Raw genomic sequence first — 20,843 nt, 5'->3', positions numbered from 1 at the left:
CTGCTGGGCCACCACCACACGTTCAAAGACCAGCTCTGAACTGTTCTTCCTGACGAAAAGCTGACACGTCTGAATCTTTAAAGGAGGTTTTTCAACCGGTTTTTCATCTGCAGATTTAGAACGTTACTGTAAATCAATGTATTTCATAATCAAAGAAGTCTCAAAGTCACGTCTTGTGAGACAAATATTGTAAAGATACATCCACAGAATTCACATTCAGTCATTTTATAGTAACAAACACATGGCGAGCTGATCATTTGTCTGTTTAATTTCCAGCTGTGTTTCCTGTTTTCATCTTCTTCTTCTAAAGTTCTGCACAACATTTTGATTGAGAACATATTTAAATATTGTGGCCATATTTGCTTATATCTCCATCTGTTTAACTCTTATTGCTGTATAAATAAAAAAAAAAAAAATCAGATTCACTTATTGAAGCTCAAAATAGAACAAAGCGATGAATGGAAGAATGATCGCAAGGCGTCTCTGCAGAAGAGACGGCCATGAATGAATGAGTGCTGAATGTTAAATTAAAAAAAAAAAAAAAAAAAGCCTAAAAAAAGGAGAAGAGAGACGGAGGGGTCTCATGGTTGGATGAAAAGCAGGAGCCGTCAGAGGGTCTGCAGCACCGTCCTGCTGTAAATAGTGTCAGGAAGTACAGAGAGAGTGTGGTAACAGTCGGGGTACTGTGTGATGTGAGGGGTTTTTCTGAGCTGCTTGAACCACATGTTCAATGCCCGGTCTTCAGTGGAAGGTCGTAGGTGGTGTTTATGTTTCACAATTGTATGTATATGTGTGTATATATACACATACACACACAAATATATATACATATATATGTATATACATATATATATACATACATATATATACATATATACATGTGTGTATATATATATTTAAATATACACACACACACATATATGTATATATATATATATATGTATATATACATACATATATATACATATATACATGTGTGTATATATATATTTAAATATACACACACACACATATATGTATATATATATATATATTTCCTGGTCATATATAAATATATACACATATAAGTAAATATATAAAAACTCATATATGTACTATATTTATGAAGAGATCATATCTATATATTTATACATATAAACATTTATAGATCTCTATATTTTATTTCCAAATTTAAATATTAACATTCTTGTTGTTATTGTTTGGAACTTTTTTTCCCCAACACCTGTGGTCAGGGCGTAATACATTATTGGGGATAAGGATTAGATGAGCAGAAGTGTGAATTGAAAGTATTTGGGATTTGCAGCTGTTTGTTTTATCATAATAACAAGAGGCACAATTAGGATTCAGAGAGAACTGTTGGGAACTGTTTGATATGCATTTATTTTCTATCACTACATTTACAAGGTTCACAGGGAGAGGCTGGAGTCAACAAGTGATGGGAGGGTGGATACTGGACAGTTCACAGGTGCACACGTGACCAGAACGTTCAAACTCCACACAAAAAGACCAGCAATCAGACCAGGAATCAAACCAACAAACCTGTGATCTTTTTGTTATGTAAGCAGATCAGCCACACCTATGCTACCAAGTAGCCCAAAGGTCTAAAAGAGATTAAATCAGATGCTCACAAACTTCACTGAAACACGCATTTTACCAAGAACATGAACACCTGTCTTCATCCAAGGCTTTAAAATCTCTTTATCTCAAACAACAGAACAGTATCACGGCTGCTACTGTTCTCGCTCGGCTAAATTTCTGTTAGCTCCTCAGAACAGTGTACAGTGATTACTCACCAGCCCTTTGCAAGTACTTATGGCAGCCGTTCCACGGACCTCCGACGTTCTTACAGAACCAAAGAGATGGCAGGAGTTAGCGCCGGGCTGGCGATGCTCGATGCTGCCAGGGCCGCCGTTCCTCCTCTCCAGGACGTAGTCGGTGGACACCAGATTGTGGTTCGTGCTCAGATTGAACATCAGCTCTCGACCCTTGTAGTTGACCTTGTAGTAAACGCGTTCCTCAGGAGCAGAGGGATGCAGCTCACGACGGACTCTCTCATGCTGGAAGTGGTGAGTCAGAGAATGGGAAATGGACTTTCCGTGGGAATCAGTTTTCTCCGGGTGCACAACGGACACGTCGGACTCTGAGTGGAACAACTGACCTAAAGAAAACAACAATCATGTACAGAAGGTCAGCAAAAAGATAATATACACCAGACGGTGTTTATATTCATTGATTCTTAATATTATAGAAATATATATAGAGACATATACAAATATATATATATATATACATATATATAATCATATATTGACCATTACTGTTTCTTTGACTTTAGAAGACAATAAAATAAAATATATATAACAATACATCAACTTTGTCTTATTTATGTCATTTAACACTGAGTTGATAATCACATCCTGCCAATTCCCATTTAGAGGGAAATCAGCAATAAAGCAAAACAACAAACAAAAAAACCCCGCACAAAAACAAACAAAAAAAACAAGCTATACATGGGCAATAACAACTAAAAAGTTTCCTTTTGTCAATACTTAAATAAAATACTTCAAATCACCTATAAACATATAGACTCCCTGGAGCTACAGTCTGGGTTTTAGCTTTTTAAATACTATGGTTGCTTTGCTAACAGTTAACTGAATACCTTTAGACTATTATTGGTGTACAAGTTATTATCATCATTATTATTAAATTTTGTGGCTGTATCAAATAACTTTGTCGACAATCACCTGGTTGCAGTACCAGGTGAATATCTACTGGTTTCTGTTAAACAATAACGTCAGTTGTTTTCTTCTCAACTATCACATAAGTCCAAAAATAACAGGACATATTAGCATTGGCTAAGCTTAAAAAAAAATCAGACAAATCATTACATTATCGATTAACCGCCGATAAAAATCGATGAATTAATCGCCAGTTGTAATACACATCCAACCATGCAGAAAGCCGTGCACACAGGGGCAGATGGGGCTGCAGCTGCAGAACATTGACCTTGTTCTGCAGAGTCGTGGAGCTCTTCGTGGCCGGATGCCAACATGGAAACAAAGTGCAGCAGAAGGAGAAGGAGAAGAACCCGGCGCTCCTGCAACCATCGCATATTTCACGTAGGCGATGTGACCAGGCGTGGACGGAGTCGCGGAGAGTGGGGGGAACGTGGTGTTGGAGAAGACCACTTGGATCCTGCGCTGCGCTGTGTCATGACATGAAGAAGTCGCTCGATGTCTGCCTTCAGCGGGGACAACACGCTCGGAGCAACACCGGGAGCCTGAGCATGGAGAGTTTGGAGAGTTTGGAGAGGGGGGGGGGGGCGGGGGGGGGGGAAGCTCCCTGCTCTGATGAGCGGAGGAGGAGAGGGAGGAGAGGGAGGAGTGTTCTTCTGGCAACTTTCTTCACAGAGCTGAGCGAGTGAGCGAGTCAGTAAGTGAGGGGGGAGAGGAGCAGAGGAGGCAGAAGAACCAGAAGGAGCTTCATTGATTGGACGCACGCGTCTGTTCGCTGTCCAGACTTGTCATTGGAAACCGCCCCCACCATCAGTATGTACTGATGTACAGCCGTGGTTAAAAAATCAAAAAAAAATCTAAGTGTTTACAATTAAAGAAATATGTGTACGTCTGATCATAGCAGGCTAGACGGGTGTGCACCATGGAGGCTGGAGTACCACAGTATTTAGTCATTTACTAATCAAACAAGGAGTATAATTTACTACCAAGCACTGGCTTGACTTACAGCACACAAGCCAAACACACTTACATTCCTGTGCATGCATTCTTTAGTTTTAGTTGACATAAATGGCCAATGTTTGTTCAGTTCATTACATGATACATGATGACTTGAGTCAAAAAGTTCTAAGACTAATTTAAAAAAAAAGAAATTAATGATGAAGCTTGTCTAGACCTGTCTGAACATTTTTTAAAAGTTATTTAAACCTTCCGAGGTGATAACATCTCTGTCAGAACCCTTGGAACTGTTTCTTATGCTTAATGAAAACAGCACTTTACCAAACAAACATCCTAACGACAGTGAACAGCAACTTACACGTTCCTTCTTGAGTTTCTCATTTATTAAGGGTTGGTCTCCGCTATTTACTCTCCTTTGTAACACGTGTTGTGTCATGGTACAAGGGGGTTAAAAGTCAAAACCTTCACGACCCAAGTCAACATTATTTGTAAACTTTTGGGAAACATGATGCGAGACAACCTATAAAAAAAATCTCTTGCAACCCACCTAAGGGTTGTGACCCAGTCTTTGGGAAACAATGGTCTAGACTGACTAAAGAAGGCTGGACTCTGATAAATTAGGGATCAAGACCCATATAGGACCTAGGTGTTAAATCAAACTGTATCTCTTCTTTTGAAAAAAAAAAAAAGACAGCAATACCTGATAAATGCTTGGCCCGAATATGAAGGTCCTGAATCTTACCAAGTTTAGCGTTTCCCTTCATCAGGTTGGTATAGTGACTTTTCACTGTCTGTGCACCACATTAAGGGACTCGTTGGATTCGAACCAGAGACCTTCTGCAACACTGGAGAATCCTTGCACTGCTCGTCTGCCACCTCCAGTGTGCTATATTAAAGCATGGTACACAAAAAAGGTCACGACCTCAAGACTAAAGTTGAGTGATGGTTCCAACTGACAACTGGTCCAGACATGTGGGGCTACTGTCTGACTCAGTCTACATCTGCTGTTTTTCTAATGACTGGCAATGACCCCAGAGTGAGTCAAAACAGACGTGAGTTAGTTGGGGAGGGGGGTTATTGTGAAGCTTTGTCTGCTAATGAAGCTAACTGTTGTTTCGAACCAAGAAATCTGCTAATAGTTTCATTATAACATTGTCCAATACCTTGTTAAAAGGATTCTGCAGGTCTGCACAGACATTGTCAACTGAGCCTTGGGTTGATGTGGGTCGACCCTGACCTTACCCTTTGTGACCCCTATAAGAGAGAACAGCCAACAAAACTAATGGACCGTACAAGGTGTTGCCTCTAAAAGGACCAAATACAACATAAGGAAGTTCTTTGTGTTGAGGACCAGGGATAGAAAACTAACAAGTGGTGCCTTACTGGAACTAACACACCCTGACATTAAATGATAAATGGAGTGTTGTTAGGAAGTGTTTTACTGCCCACCTGGAATGTCTACAGCATGGGAAAAATGCAGGACTTGGTCAATTTGTCTACTTTCTTTTGACAACGGATGCAGACTTAATACTTTATCAAGCGTATCACATACTTTTAGGGCTGCGCTTGAGACGTGGATGGATTCATCATATGGCTCACATTATTCTTTCCATATGCTACAGTGGCGATCAGCCAGGTCTTCTTCCCAAAACACTTTCTAGGTCTTCAAAGGCCCAAACCGTGACCCAGAAAGCTTTGTATATATTATTCCAGATCCCACGATGACTCTTTATCACAGTCATCACCTTGGGTATCTTGATACAGTAATGTGCCACAGACTGTGGATTTTCTCAGTCTGGAAAAATAAATGGGATCCTTTGTTAGCTGGGTGGTGGTGCTGAGGGGAATTGACTCAGAGTGCATGTGGCAGCATTCCTCACAAGGTGTTCCCTTTGTTGTGGTAAAATGTCTGCGAGTTTTTAGAAGAACTTTATTACATTAACACCACTCTTGACTACGAAATGCATCCACCTCAGGTAAGTTCATGTCTTTACCCAGGCCGTCAGGTTTCCCATAGGTCCCAAAGGCTCACATGGCAATCAAGTGGAAATCAATTTTTAAGACTACACTCAAATATAATCACAGACAAAATTAACTGTGGGATTGTATCTATAGGATAGTGTTTCATATAGTGTTTGTAATTGGGCGAAATACATTTTCTGGTTTTAAACAAACATTCATGGTTCATACATTGAGTCTGCCTGTTTCCTCTGCACTGCCTGCAGATACTGACTAATCAGTGACTGTCAGATACTATGGAACACAGGACTGTGATTTTATTTTATTTTTTTCAAAAGTTACATTAAATTTCCAGCAGGTTTAAAAAACAAAAAAAGTTTTTTTTGTAGCTTTGGTGTATTTTTGGTGTATTATTTGTCACTTATCTGGTGACAAATAAGGTGCCATGTTACCTTTTTAATATATTATGAACTAAATTAAACCAAGACTGTCATAATTACGTTTTATAAGGCACAAATATAATATAATATAATATAATATAATGTAATATAATGTAATATAATAATATAATATAATATAATATAATATAATATAATATAATATAATATAATATAATATAATATAATATAATATAATATAATATAATATAATATAATATAATATAATATAATATAATATAATATAATATAATATAATATAATATAATATAATATAATATAATATAATATAATATAATATAATATAATATAATATAATATAATATAATACTACCTTAAATGTACATTCATATAAGCCAGTACTTCTCACTCTATAGTAGAGCGTCCCTGGTCCACGTGTCTGCAGTTCCCCGTGTGACCAGAGGAGGTGCTAATGCATGCAGAGGAGTGAACTTTGTTCCAGTAGCGAACGGAGCGGACTCTGTCAGGCACACTTCTTCAGGAAACACGGACATGGACTGACGTCTGACAGGTAAAATGGACAAGACTAACCTGAGAGACAGACACCAACAAAGACTTAGACCTAGAAAAAACATTTGTTGTTACGTTGTCAAGTTATAGCGTCAGGTTAACAAGAAAGCGACTGTCTGTCTGTTTGTTTGTGTAACCAAAACACGGCTTTTCGTTGTTTTGTTTTGTTTTTTTTCTCTTTCATGTCACATTGTGTTGTTGCGTTTGCTGACCTATTCTGGTCCTTGTGACGTAACACCTCTCATGCACAGGTCTGCACTGCAGTTGAGTTGCAGTTTTGCACTCACACACAGACACAAATACGCACGCACATACTACATACAGTACACAGAGACAGGTAGAAATGGAGGACTTCTGGGCCTTCTCCCTCTGGGCTGTGAGGATCTGGTTGTACCTGGTCATCAGTCTCATCATGATCCCGGCCATGTTTGGCTTCTCCCTGGGCATCTCTGAGACCTACATGACCATCCTGGTCAAGACACTGGAGGTACCACATCCTCCTCTGGCCTTTGTTTTATTTTGTTTTTATTTTGTATCTTTGAGATAATATCTTCAGTCTGTCCCTCCACAGTGGGCCACTCTGAAGATACAAAGAGCGAAGACAGAAGAACGGACACTGAACATGTCTGCTTCAAACAGTGAGTTAATATATATATATATACATATATATGTTTAAAAGGACATCGTACATAGATAAGTGAATGGACTAATACAAAGAAGTCACATCCCTTATTGTGAAAGGTTTTTTTTTTTTTTTGCAATGTATTGCTTTGCAACACTGCATTTCCTGACTTTCCTTGTTACAAGTCTGGACAGGACTGTTATAATGAAATCACACACATTTGGAGGCTTTTTTTTGCACATGAACAATACTAAATAGTAATTGTCTGTATCTAAAAGTGACCATTAACATATGGATACTGTTGTGGTCCCACATCAGTAAATCTATTACTATGTTATTCAATGTAGGCAAACAAAACATCTGATCTGATCTTTGAGTATCTGCAGTTGTAAATATTTCCCTTACGTCACACTGCATTCTGATGAAATGTATTGATTTTATTTCATAATATTGTTCAACTGTGTAATTGTAACTGTGCTTAAAAGAAACTAAAGACAATTTTAAGCATTTACAATTTTTTACTATTTAACTTTTATTTTGAAGCGTATTTAAAGCATTGTTCCCCAAATACTGGGTCGCGACCCTCAGGTGTGTCCCAAGAGATTTTTTGGGGGATCATCTCGCATCCTGTTTCCCAGGAGATTACGAATAACGTCTATTGACTTGGGTCAGGTGACTTTTAAAATATGTGTCCCCAGAAAAAAAGTTTGAGAAACACTGACTCAAAGTGCCTGAACTAATCAAAGTCACCTGTGAATCATGTCCCGGGCCACTTTGGGGTAACTTTTGGACCGCATAATGCCCACTGACCACTATTTGAATAGTCACTATGACTTACTGTATGTACACACTGTGTAAAACTTACTGCCTTTAATTTTGAAAGTACATTTTGAAGTTCCCCAATAAACGTACCATAGCTTTCAGTTATCATCACAGCACATTTTCATTATTTTATCGTGGTATAATGTGAAAACGTGACCATCCAATATGGTCACATTGGTGAGTACATAACTTCATAATTGCATCAGAAATGTTCAACTTCCAGTTCTACCGGAATGTAGAAAATATTTCAACTGAACTTCACTTAGTTTACCCACACAACAAGGTGGCGTTGCTAAAGTAACGCCGTTTATCTCAGAGGGTGAAGTTGCACAATACTTCACTGTCATACACTCAGAGTGGAATCTCCTGCTGTGTCATGTCATCTTCTGTCAGCAACACGTAAACATTTCAATGAACTCCATGTCATTGTTTTAATGAATGAAAGTTCATTTAAATGGAGGTGCTTCATTACTGAGCATTAGCAGTCAGTGTAGAAAGAAAAATTTGGCAAATATTGAATGTAGTTGTTTGATAATCCAGGTTTTGGACTTTAACCTGTTAGTTATCAGATAATGTGCAGTCACAGAGGCCAAGTCTTAAGTCTTCCAAGATCTGCTCTCCACTGAAGTAGGTTCTAGAATCTTGTTGTTAGATCATTCTGTTCTTTCTTAGGACGTTTATAGAGAAGGAAACCTGAGAGAAGGGCTAATAATGTTTCTGAATGAACCTCAAGACTTTTTTTTCTTAAAGTCCTTTAAGAAATAACCATGATTAGGTAGGAATCAAACAACCTAGAAAATCACCGTCTGTTGAAATGATTGTATTTCATTAAATATTGCAAAAGTGCAAAAGTATGCAATCTTGTTTAGTTCTACTAAATAAATATTTTTCACAAGATGTTCCAATCTTTTTTGTTAAGATGAAGTAATCATTCGTTGATTAATTTACGGCATTGTTATTCAAAGACTGGGTTGTGACCCTCAGGTGGGTCGCAAGAGTTTTTTTTTTTGGGTTCATCTTGCATCATGTTTCCCAGGAGTTTACGAATAATGTCTATGGACTTGGGTCACGAAGGTTTGTGACTTTTAAAATATGGGTCCCTGGAAAATATTTTTGGGAAACACTGATTTATAGTATTTGTATTTTTGGAATTTTATTTTCATGTAAAAGTCCATTTAAATAAAATTGACCGGATTATTCTTGTTATCAGACTGTGGAGATAAATCCGTTTCCTTTCTTTTTTTGTCAGGCCTCATTCTCAGGGAAAACGGTTCCATGGAGAAAGAGTTGGAGGAACTCAGACGCAGTCGCCCCAAGTCGTCAGTAGGCGGCGATTTTACATTTAGTGACTGTTTCTATTTTACCCGAAGAGGGATTGAAAGCATCGTTGAGGATGAGGTAGAACATTTTTACTTTGACATGAATGAACAAAGTTAGTTTGTTTTGACTCCGCACCCACGAGTTTGATCTGTTCATCTTTTGTAATTGAGGTCACCCAGCGGTTCACGTCTGAGGAGCTGGTGTCCTGGAACTTGCTGACGCGAACAAACAATCACTTTCAGTACATCAGCCTGAAGTTGACACTGGTTTACTGCCTCGGCATCTTCATCAGATACTGCATTCTCACCCCTCTCAGGTGCAGTACACAAGCTGACCTAAATAATAATCTGTTTATGATTTAAGTGTGGGGACATAAAAGAGGAGTTGAGTGAGAAGAACTGTGTTTCCAAGGTCATCAGGCAAATTATTCAGTCATATAAAATACATCAACCCTAACTTAAAATTTTTATAAAAATGTTTGCATTTTAATTTCTTGTAATTTTAAATTTTTTATACTTTTTTGATATAAAGTTTAATTAGTCTCAGTACCAAGGGGTCCCGCCCCCCAGTTTTGGAACTGTTTAGGAAAAAAAAAACTGGTTAATTAAAAGATAGAATCAGTATTTAATGTTTTTATTGAGTTAACCAAATATTGGCTTCACTAGCTGTCTGGCTTTTACGGAGCCCTAAAGGGACCAGCGGAAAAAAAGAAACGTATCTCTTGCTCACGAGATACTTTGTCATGTGTGTGTGGCAAAATGTCTTATCGTTGATTTCAATACAGTTTTTCCCTTTTAGGCTAGAATATTTTTATCTTAAAAATACTGAACAAAAATAATGAAAATATTGGAAATTAAAGATACATTTTTAATGTCTCGAGATTGGATTAAAAAAAATCTGCGATGTACTGAGGAAGCGAAAGTAGAACCGCGATAAAGAGAGGGACCACTGTAACGTCAAAGTTATCACTAAATTACGTGAAATTTATTACGAAATATATAATAATAATAATGGATTATAGGTCATGAAAGAAAGAATAGGCCTGTGCTTAACCTAAGGTTTCTCGTTAGCACGAGATACGTTTCTTTTTTGTTTCTTTTTTTTTTCTTTTATTATAAGATTGTCTCAAACAATTACTAACTGATGTCTTTACGACGTGCAGGTTAACTCTGGCCTGTATTGGCTTGAGCTGGTTAGTTATTGGAACAACAGCAGTTGGATTCCTCCCCCACTCAAGGTAATGTTTTGAAAATCAATTTTATGTTTTTTTGGGAGGGGGTTGTTTTGTTTTTTTACAACATGCCTAAAATGTTGTTGCTATTTTTCTCTTCTTTTTTTTTTTTTTTTTAGTGCTAAGTCTTGGCTGAGTGAATGGGTTCATGTCATTTGCTACAGAATCTGTGCTCGAGGACTTTCAGCCACCATCCACTATCACAACAGGTGAGTGTTCGTTCTCACAGTGAGTTCCTTCATATCACCTGTCAGGAACAGCTTCATCTTTCTGACTTTGTTTTTCTCCTCAAAAACTCAGGGAAAACATACCCAAAAAGGGAGGAATCTGTGTGGCTAATCACACGTCTCCCATTGACATCGTGATTCTCTGCAACGACGCCTGTTATGCAATGGTAAAGCAAAGCAAGTAAACTGAACTTTTTTTTAAAAAAAAAATCAGATAATGAGAACATAATATTCTGATGTTCAGGTGGGTCAGGTCCACGGAGGCTTGATGGGACTGCTGCAGAGAGCCATGGTCAGGTCCTGTCCTCATGTCTGGTTTGAGAGAGCAGAGATGAAAGATCGCCACCTAGTGACCAAAAGGTGAATTTACCGCAGCAACAACTTCTCAGGCTTGAAATTGCCTCCCCTGTTTTCTTTCTTGTGCCTCTCTGGCTGCAGCAAAGTTTGACATTTTCCTGGCAGTGAACGCCGTTAAAGTTCATGAGCATAAATATGTTTTTGGAGAAGTTGCTACTGAGCAGTGACTCATGCAGCTAATATTCCATAATTTTTAACTGTCAAGTCTTTAGGCAGACTCTGGCTCTAAATGTGACACAGAGCATTGTCTAAAATGTAAAAAAAAAAACACTTCAAAGTTGGAATTTGGAGATATTTATACAGGCAGGAATTGGTTTCTATGACCTTTGTTGTGCTTCCAGGTTGAAGGATCATGTGAATGACAAGACAAAGCTTCCCATATTAATATTTCCAGAGGGTAAGTGAGATAACAGTTGAAGGAGCAGAGACACCATGATCTGTACTCGTCTGATGTTTGATTTTGTTTGATATTAAAAGATTGAAGACTTGTTGTTGTAGCTCAGATTCTGACCAATCAGCACTTCTTTTATCGTCTCTACGTCTGATTTCTGCAGGGACATGTGTCAACAACACGTCTGTCATGATGTTCAAAAAGGGGAGTTTTGAAATTGGTGCGACAATATATCCAGTAGCCATCAAGGTACTTCAGTGATACCCTGCTCTTTCACTTCCTTTTCACTCATACAGGATTTTTAAAATGGACCACAGAAAATGCTTTTTTTCTACATTGCCTTAATTGTATTTGTCAAACATAAGCACAAAAATTCATATGAATCATATTAATCAAATTCCTAACAACAGGTTAGACCAGGCATGAGCAAACTAAGATGTTCAGCTTTTTAATGCAGCCTGCCAAACTTTTCCAAATCATATTATTTATTTATATCATCATTATACTTTTGCCTTTTCCCTGCAATACCCATGTATCCCCAATAGATGGCCTTAAAAAAGATTTTAATATTTTAGCATTTATGCCATTTATTATAGTTCACACGAAAACGCTCCATCTATCTGCTCCACTGTTTAATTTCAGGACATTATTAACTTTTTTTTTTTTTTTTTACAATTGCCTCCTCAGTACGATCCAAAGTTTGGAGATGCTTTCTGGAACAGTTCCAAGTACAGCATGGTCAGTTACCTGCTGCGGATGATGACCAGCTGGGCCCTGGTCTGTAATGTCTGGTATCTACCAGCCATGCATCAGCAGGTGAGACAAACGTCTGAAGACATGCAACGGTGTGTGATACGTCGGGTCTAATTGTTATTATGTCCAATTTAAAAGGAAGGAGAAGACGCTGTTCAATTTGCCAACAGAGTCAAGTCGGCCATCGCTCACCAGGGAGGACTAGTGGATCTACAGTGGTACGATTCAGATGACTTTTTTTAGTTTGATTTTTCAAGTGGGAGGATTTTTTTTGTTGATATGATATAAAGCAGGGTGTCAAACTCATTTTCACCGGGGGCCACATCATCAATACAGTTCCCTTTGTAGGGCCGGTTGTAAATGGAAAACTGTATAGATCAGGGGTCCCCAATCACTCGTTCATGGTCCATTACATGTCCATACGTCATTTGGTACCGGGCCGCAGTGGGACACAGTGAAAAAATGTACCGTATTTTCCGCACTATAAGGCGCACTTAAAAACCTGTAATTTTCTCAAAAATCAACCTTATGAGCCTTATAACCCAGTGCGGCTTATGTATTACTTCTGGTTGCGCTTACTGAGCTCGAACCAATTTTATAAAGCCAAACCACACAGCGCATCACACATGATGGCACACAACTGAAGCACACTGGGAGCCAACAATGACGTTTAACAGTTAAACTTTACCTCTGTTAATTAACAATTAGAAGATGCTCAACAACAATTGTTACCGTATGGTTGTGTAACCCAAATCCGTGCAACGTCGCGTCATTCCTCCCAACACCTGGAGACTCTGCGTTGTTTTTGTATTGTCGATGTATGGTGCCATGCAGGACGACTCTTTCAGGGTCAAAAACTCTTTATTTCTATCGATACAGGAAAAACACACACTTTCTCTGCAAAACAACATCCGCACTTCCGCACGGAACAGCGTCAAAACAACAATACGGTGACCACTCCGAACAAAAATAGTGACAACCGCCTGACTCTGCAGGAGCGAACAACCACAACAGCGTCAACTTCTTTTCCTGAAAAATACGGTCCTTAATTTTAACTAATTTACTTCATTCAAAGAAAATCCAGTCCATTTCATATCCATTTACTTTTTTTATTTAAAGATAATCTGGCAATATTTTAAAATATTAGGTCATGGGTAATGGGTTGTACTGGCTGGGGCCACTCAAAACGACTTGGCCCCCAGGCCACATATTCGGGAATGTTGATTATCTTGATTAATCTAGATTAAATCCAATCATTATTAATTGAGATTAATTCACACCTAACCTGCGATTAATTAGTATGTGTTTCTCATCGTTAAGAGCCCTATAGTATTTTTGAACAACACAATGGTATATCTTTTTGCATGATGTTATACAGTATTCTGTATTTCAGTGTTTTCTGGAGACCCATATTTTAAAAGTCACAAACCTTCACGACCCAAGTCACTCGTGGGTGCGGAGTCAAAACTAACTTAGTTCATTCATGTCAAAGTAAAAATGTTCTACCTCATCCTCAACGATGCTTTCAATCCCTCTTCGGGTAAAATAGAAACAGTCACTAAATGTAAAATCGCCGCCTACTGACGACTTGGGGCGACTGCGTCTGAGTTCCTCCAACTCTTTCTCCATGGAACCGTTTTCCCTGAGAATGAGGCCTGACAAAAAAAGAAAGGAAACGGATTTATCTCCACAGTCTGATAACAAGAATAATCCGGTCAATTTTATTTAAATGGACTTTTACATGAAAATAAAATTCCAAAAATACAAATACTATAAATCAGTGTTTCCCAAAAATATTTTCCAGGGACCCATATTTTAAAAGTCACAAACCTTCATGACCCAAGTCCATAGACATTATTCGTAAACTCATGGGAAACATGATGCAAGGACCCAAAAAAACCTTTTGCATCTTTGGGAAACAATGCTGTATAGGGTTGGAAATACATGGACCCTCATACAGTATGTTTCTCTCCCCCAGGGATGGAGGCCTGAAGAGGGCCAAAGTGAAGGAGACGTTTAAGGAACAGCAGCAAAAGAAATACAGCAGCATGGTAGTTGGAGACGACAGTAACAGTGACTGAAGACCCTCCTCCACCGCCATCAGCCCAGACAAACCTCAGCCCTCTCTGGACACAGGACGGAGCACAGCACTGTCCAGTAAACCCAGTGTACAATATGAAAACCTTGGTTCAGATAGATGTACAGAAAGGTTTAATCTTAACCTATAAGGGCATTGTTGTATTTTACTAAGGATTTAGGTGTGTTTAACCACAAAGAAGAAAAAAGCCTGTGATCGCAGACACGACACTGGAGACATGACCATTTTAATGTTCAAAGTTGGATAATTTATGCAGCTATTTTTTATAATAATATTTTAAATTGGAATATAACACACGGTGCAAACATCACATATTACACAAAATGTTTTAAATACATTTTTTTAATCATACTATGTGACACTAAAATGTTAAACACTGGTTTACACTTACTTTGAATGCAAACAAATGTACAGATGTATTTGTAGTTTCGTGTGGATGCAGACAGATGGGTAATTTATTCAGGTGATGATAACGTCTGCACTGGTTTTTGTGCAAAGGGACTGTGACACTCAAAGGTATTTAGGGCATTGATCACTTGGTTAAGACTTAAGGTTTACTTTGTGGACTGTACCATAATTGTGATGCACTGATTTTGATTGACAATAAAAGAAAAAGCTGGATTTTATCCTAACATAGCATAGCATTCTTTCTCCTGTCAGCACCATCCTTTCAACTCATTCAGTTGTTATTGTTATTGTATTGCAGCTATAAACTTCACACATGTTGAAGAAGATATTTGTGTCTATCTTTCTTCAATTCCTGCTAGTACTATAACTATAGTTTTCAACTAAACAGGCCCAGATTTCACAGTGTGTAAATACATTGCAACTAAATTCATTATATTTATGTCATATACATTTATAACATTTTTGTATGTTGTACGTCGAAACACTGTTCTTAAGACGTTACTATAATTGACATAACATTCTTGATTACACAAATGTCTCAAAAGAGCAAATACCATTGTTGGTAGTGCATTCTTCATGATAACAGTTCAAAGTAGACTTTAACCCTAAAGGAGAACACACATCTGTGACTTTTTGGATCGGACCGGTGTCAGAGTCTCGCTGCTTTGATCTGTTGTCTCTTAAAATAAAAAAAATTAAAAACACAATGATTTAAAATCTGAAATTATGCAAATGGTGACAAAAATAAAATGTCAATTGAGTTGTATCTTACCATCAGGGTTATTCTGCTCTGTGATCTGTAAAAAAAAACAAAACAAAAAAAACAGTTTCAGCCAAATCAGTGACAGTGACACTTCAAACATGAGCCTGGTCTTGTTGACTCACCTGGAAAAACAGACTTTTTTTCTTCTTCTTGTTCAGTTTGAGCTCCTCGTACCTGCGAATGTCATCAACGAGGAAATGATGATTGTGAGTAACAGTCAAGAAACTTCAAGAAAAAAACAGCATATAGTGATTTACTTTGATTCACAGTGAGTGGTGGACGACAGCCAGCATTCCTTGGTGTTCTACAAACTGTGACTTCCTGACTGTTCCTTCTAGTAACGCGGTGGAAAGAAGCCAGTGTTGTGGTGGTGGATTTAAGAGGCAGATTTGTGCCTTCCTCAGTCTTCAGATAACAAATATACTGCTGTTAATTCACTCTGTCTAAAGTAAAGTAAAGGAATCCTCAGTCTGCTCTTGAACACATCTATAATTTTCCCTGAGTGAAGACTTTTGAACAACCTTCCGGTTGTGTTTATTACAGATGTCTCAGTTTTTTGGGCTCATTTGTCGTTGATTCCATTTATCATTTGATTCCTCTAAATAGGAAAATATCGATGAGTTAATTGATAACCAAGATATTCAATACACACATCAATATACACATTGTCCTTTAAATGAATATTACTAACATTAAATAAGGGACATTTTAATCTTAATCTTAATCAAACCATTTTGACAGGATCTGATAAAAAATTGTATCGTGCATTTTTTAATTATTCCCTGCTGCGAACAAAGACAAAAATCCTGAATTTGTGTAAAAACACAAATAAAAGTGGAAAAAGCCCAAAGTAAATCACAAAATAATAACAGTCATGATTTATAAATGGTTAATGTTAAGTACTGTAGAGTTAAAAGTTTTGGGAATTTGCATTTGGACAAGGGTTTTAATAATAATAATAATAATATTTTGTAAGTGTAAACCACCAAGGTGAATTTTGTATTTTGTTTTATATTTGGTAGACTTCATCAAGACTTGTCTTGCTTTAATTAACATTTCACAAAAACACTTCCTCACAATATTAACCAATAATATGTGTACCTTTTGGTAGAAACGTCAAAAAACGCAGTTTTCTTTTTCATAACAAATGTATATTAGCAACCTTAATCCTTCCCATGTAATAATACTAGTAGATAAAGAATGTACCCACTGTTGCAGATAGGAGTCATGTTTGTAGTAGGAGAAAGTGGACTTCTTCTTCTGTCCATCTGGTGTCCATGTTGTGCTCACGTCCATCCTGCCTGTAGCTCCAGATGCAATGGGCATCTCTGCCGAAAATGAAGTCTGCAGATTCCAGAAGTTTAAATAAAAATTGTAAACTGTTTCTGTTGGTGTTTCTCATTTGCAATGAGAGGAATTATGCAAAACTCCACAAACTCTCATGGCTTCTCGTTGACTGGCTGTTTGCTGTGGGAGTAGGAAAATGTGGCATTGGAGTTTATGGGAATGTTCGTTGTAGTATCCGTGACACGGTTGCCATGGATACTGCATGACAATATGTAGTATCCCTGACAAAGGAATGGAGAAGCAGTAAGAGTCTCAGCAAATGTGATAAAACTACAGACAGCTGCTCTTCTGGAAGAAGGATCACCTCTGGCTGCACTTTTCTTCAGAGGTCACCACAGTGGACAAACTGTGGATGTGATTTGGCACAGATTTTGGCACAGTCATTCTTATTTATTCTTTCTCTAAGATAATTTCTTTGGGAAACAAATGTTAAAGGAACTAATTGCTGGGTATGTTTGTCAGGCTCTTTAATATACTGTGTGGTCCGTTGGGTATTAGGGGTGGACTGTTAATGACTATTAAATAGCTATTAAAGAGTAGTAGTAGTAGTAGTAAAGTTATTTACTACCCCATACATTGTATTTTATCTTATTTTATTTTATTAATATATTTATTTACTGCACTGCTGCCGTAAGGGTCCTGATGGCAAAGTTTTTGGCAATTCTGCACAGGCAATTTGGAAGGCACCTTTAGGGTCTTCCTGGTTCAGTTGCTGCCGCCAATCGAACGAATAAACCGATTAAAGTGGTCACTAGTAATGACGTTCAAGTGTCTGCCTTTACAGGTAGGCCATAGTGGTGCAAATCTGTATATAGTTAGCGGTATGTATGTGTAAAAAAACAGGTATGTATATTGTAAAGTAAATAATATCAAACGTTTTACTAGGTGTGCGCAGAGTTACTGTGTGAGACGTTGTCGGTCGAGCTAACGAGGCTAATACCGCTTTGAATTATTATTAACCTTGTTGAAGTTTAAGACAACTAAAGTTGTGAGTCTATCAAATGAGTCGGACTGTTCGGTCATATTTCACGATGTCTGTGTATCTGTGTTTTCAGACGTGAAATAAAGTTTAATGACTTTTACACGTCTGGAAGTATCCTTTGTTGGAGTGTGCCACAATACAGTTTTACCAAACATTCTTACTTGGAGTGTGACTTTAGGCCTTTAGAAGATATAAAAACTTTCTGGCTGAAATTCTTTTTGGGAAGCAGTTAGATACCATAAGTGTGTTTTATATTTACCAAGTGAGGTCACATGGAACTGGAGTAGTGCAATGGAAGGAATCCTACAGTACTAACAGAATGTTCCAGGTTTGATACCTCTTGTACCTATATCCCAGGTTGGGTTGTTCCAGGCTGGGTTTCTGGTACTAAGACTGACCCAATGACCCTGATAAAGAGAAAAGCTTTATAACAGTGTTGATAACTTTTTTTTAGTTGAATTAATTAGTTTAACTAGTCATACGTAAACATTAATGTGCTTATGAAGCCAACTGCTATAAACAAACTTGTTTTTCAGTATTTTATTACCACCATTTATAGCAGCCGAACCATTGAATAGATAATAAAAAATGTGTTACTAGTTTTCTATCACATTTTCAGGTTTCTGAGTCAAATCGCTCCTATTATAAAGGCTTGTTATGATTCTTCTTTCTCATCTCCATGTGTGATGATGTAGCAGAGGGACTTGTAGTCGATGTTACCAGTTGGGTCAATGGGAGCCAGAGTGAAGGCCTGATCCACCTACGGATACATGAAGTGACAATGATTATCCACAGGATTACTGTGAACGTCTCTCTGTGTGGAGATACAAACCTCCTCTGCTGAGAATTTATCGGCCTGGTTCATCAGTAATCGTTTGAACCTGCAGAAATTAAGCACTTGTTTGTGGTCAAAAGTAAATAAACAAACGTCAGCAACAGATTATAAAGGCTCTTACTCATCCTTATTGACAAAGCCAGTCCCGTTTGGATCAAAAAGTTTGAAGGCAGCAAGTATGGTGTCTTCAGGATCAGTACCTGATCAGGGAGTAAAATTGGTCAACATATAGAGTTCAGTTTAACAAGAATCATGAACAGATTTTGGGGAAAGAAGTAAAATGTTTTTACCGTTGAGTTTCTCCCCAAAAAGGCTGAGGAACACAGTGAAGTTGATGGGACCTTTCCCTTCGTTCAACATTTCATCCAGCTCCTCGTCTTTGACATTTAGCTTCCCTAACACACACACACACACACACAGTTATTTTTGTTTTGAGCACTTTACATAACACATTCCTATGCCCCAATATCCCTGTCATATGACCCTAATTCTAATAGTTACTCCATACAAAATTTTAAACCTCAGTAGGGAGCTGCAGAATGTCCGCAAAAGAAGACCCCATAGCAAGGAACACTGTAATGTGTATAATTAACGTGTATCTAGTGGCGCCTTGGCCCAGAGGCAATGTCTCTGTCATTGGTGTGGAACCCCAGGATTCACCTCCTTGGCAAGTTCAAATCCCGGTTAGGGCGATTGGTACCTTCCAGTGGACTCACCACCCGCAGGAAGGTTTAGGTACGGTGCAATGTGATTTGGGTGGCGACTGCTGCCCCCGCAACCCGGTAACGGATAAGCGGATGAAAATGGATGGATGGATAAAGTGTATCCCAGAAATTAAACATTCTACTATAACCACTAATATGACCTGTACGACTACTACTAATAATAATAATAGTAATAAAAATAAATACCCAGCTGGCCGTAGGTCTCCCTAAGGTCTTGCTTTTTAATGACTCCGTCTCTGTCTTGGTCGATGCAACCAAAAGCCTGTGTTATAAGCAAGAAACAAAAGGGCTTGATATCTAATGTACAAAATAATATTTATATATTATTACACACGGTGATCAGTCCTAAAAAAGTATTTTCTTTTCCCACATTTCAAGCTACACATTTCAAATTAGTGTCTCACAGAAATGTAAAAAAAAATTGCAATATTTCAGAAAAAAGATATTGCTAAGATATTAGCCACAGTGTCCTTTTTTGTTTAAAATCCACTTAGCACTTCTTAACATGACATTGAGTTTAAAAATTAATGTCTTTACAATTTACAATACACAACCTTTGGTAGAGATTGTGGAACCTAAAAAACCCTTTCCTTAATATTCCTCCTTTTCATTAACGTTCCTCTGTGTGTCATTGTACATATGACAGACAGTACAGCACCTCCTTAAACTCCTGTATCTGGGACTGCTCAAACATGGAAAAGACATTGGAGCAGGACTTCTGTCCTCCTCTCTGTCTTTTATTTGAGGCTTTCTTGCTCGCCTAAGAATGTAAACACAGCAGTTAAAAGTAAATACAATTCTTAAGCAAACGGCTGAATGAATGAATAAATTATTTAAAAAAAACACCAACGGCTAAATTAATTATAACCAACTTGACGATGATGACTTACCATGTTTGACTGATGGAACAGTGACTCCCGGCAGAGGTGCGATGCTGTGGTGGGTTTTTGTATATCCCATCTTATCAGCTGCTGTCCTATAATAGCCCGTAGTGGGCAGCGCAGCCCCTTACATGGCCACAGCTGTGTGTGTGTGCCACTTCTGAGTCCTGATAAGAGGTGAAGCAGAAAGGATTCCTCTGGGGAGGAAAAACTAGATAGGGGCAACAGAAAGGGGCGACTGAAGGAAGGACATTAGACTAAACTGTACTGGTCTTTATAATTTCAGGCTTTATTTTCAAACAATAATTAATGTAGACAGCAACCAGATATAATCTAGTCTCACACATTTCTCCTTGAGAAAGTTGTGTAGATGCAGTGATAGAAGCCCATTCCATACTGCTGTTCCAGATTGTGAATTAAGACGTTAAGAAAAGACTTGAATTCTTTTGACTTAAAGATGAA

At 37.9% G+C, this 20,843-nt stretch overlaps 3 protein-coding genes across 3 annotated transcripts in view; 1 reads left to right on the top strand and 2 right to left on the bottom strand.

The window, feature by feature from the left end:
* Positions 1-3,292, bottom strand: part of adamts12 (ADAM metallopeptidase with thrombospondin type 1 motif, 12) — a 23,201-nt gene extending 19,909 nt beyond the window's left edge. Inside the window, 2 exon segments of the mRNA XM_008336112.3 lie at positions 1,794-2,158; positions 3,007-3,292. Coding sequence (XP_008334334.2) covers positions 1,794-2,158; positions 3,007-3,112 — 471 coding nt within the window. The 5' untranslated portion in view covers positions 3,113-3,292.
* Positions 3,293-6,532: 3,240 nt separating this feature from the next.
* On the top strand, positions 6,533-15,169 carry agpat9l (1-acylglycerol-3-phosphate O-acyltransferase 9, like). Its single transcript, XM_008336113.3, has 14 exons — positions 6,533-6,620; positions 6,871-7,106; positions 7,191-7,257; positions 9,313-9,461; positions 9,554-9,699; positions 10,546-10,620; positions 10,734-10,823; positions 10,915-11,008; positions 11,086-11,201; positions 11,540-11,595; positions 11,753-11,838; positions 12,277-12,405; positions 12,481-12,560; positions 14,321-15,169. The coding sequence occupies exons 2-14, from the start codon at positions 6,963-6,965 to the stop codon at positions 14,421-14,423; spliced, it is 1,335 nt and encodes a 444-aa protein (XP_008334335.1). The 5' UTR covers positions 6,533-6,620; positions 6,871-6,962; the 3' UTR covers positions 14,424-15,169.
* Positions 15,170-18,465: 3,296 nt separating this feature from the next.
* On the bottom strand, positions 18,466-20,521 carry myl7 (myosin, light chain 7, regulatory). Its single transcript, XM_008336114.3, has 7 exons — positions 20,391-20,521; positions 20,159-20,260; positions 19,687-19,762; positions 19,066-19,170; positions 18,897-18,975; positions 18,773-18,821; positions 18,466-18,700 (listed from the first exon to the last, which is right to left on the bottom strand). The coding sequence occupies exons 1-7, from the start codon at positions 20,391-20,393 to the stop codon at positions 18,596-18,598; spliced, it is 519 nt and encodes a 172-aa protein (XP_008334336.1). The 5' UTR covers positions 20,394-20,521; the 3' UTR covers positions 18,466-18,595.
* Between the last annotated feature and the right edge of the window lie 322 nt (positions 20,522-20,843).

This window comes from Cynoglossus semilaevis, chromosome Z (assembly GCF_000523025.1).
Source record: "Cynoglossus semilaevis isolate Cse_v1.0 chromosome Z, Cse_v1.0, whole genome shotgun sequence".
NCBI lineage: Eukaryota > Metazoa > Chordata > Actinopteri > Pleuronectiformes > Cynoglossidae > Cynoglossus > Cynoglossus semilaevis.
This window is presented reverse-complemented; position numbering and strand designations above follow the sequence as displayed.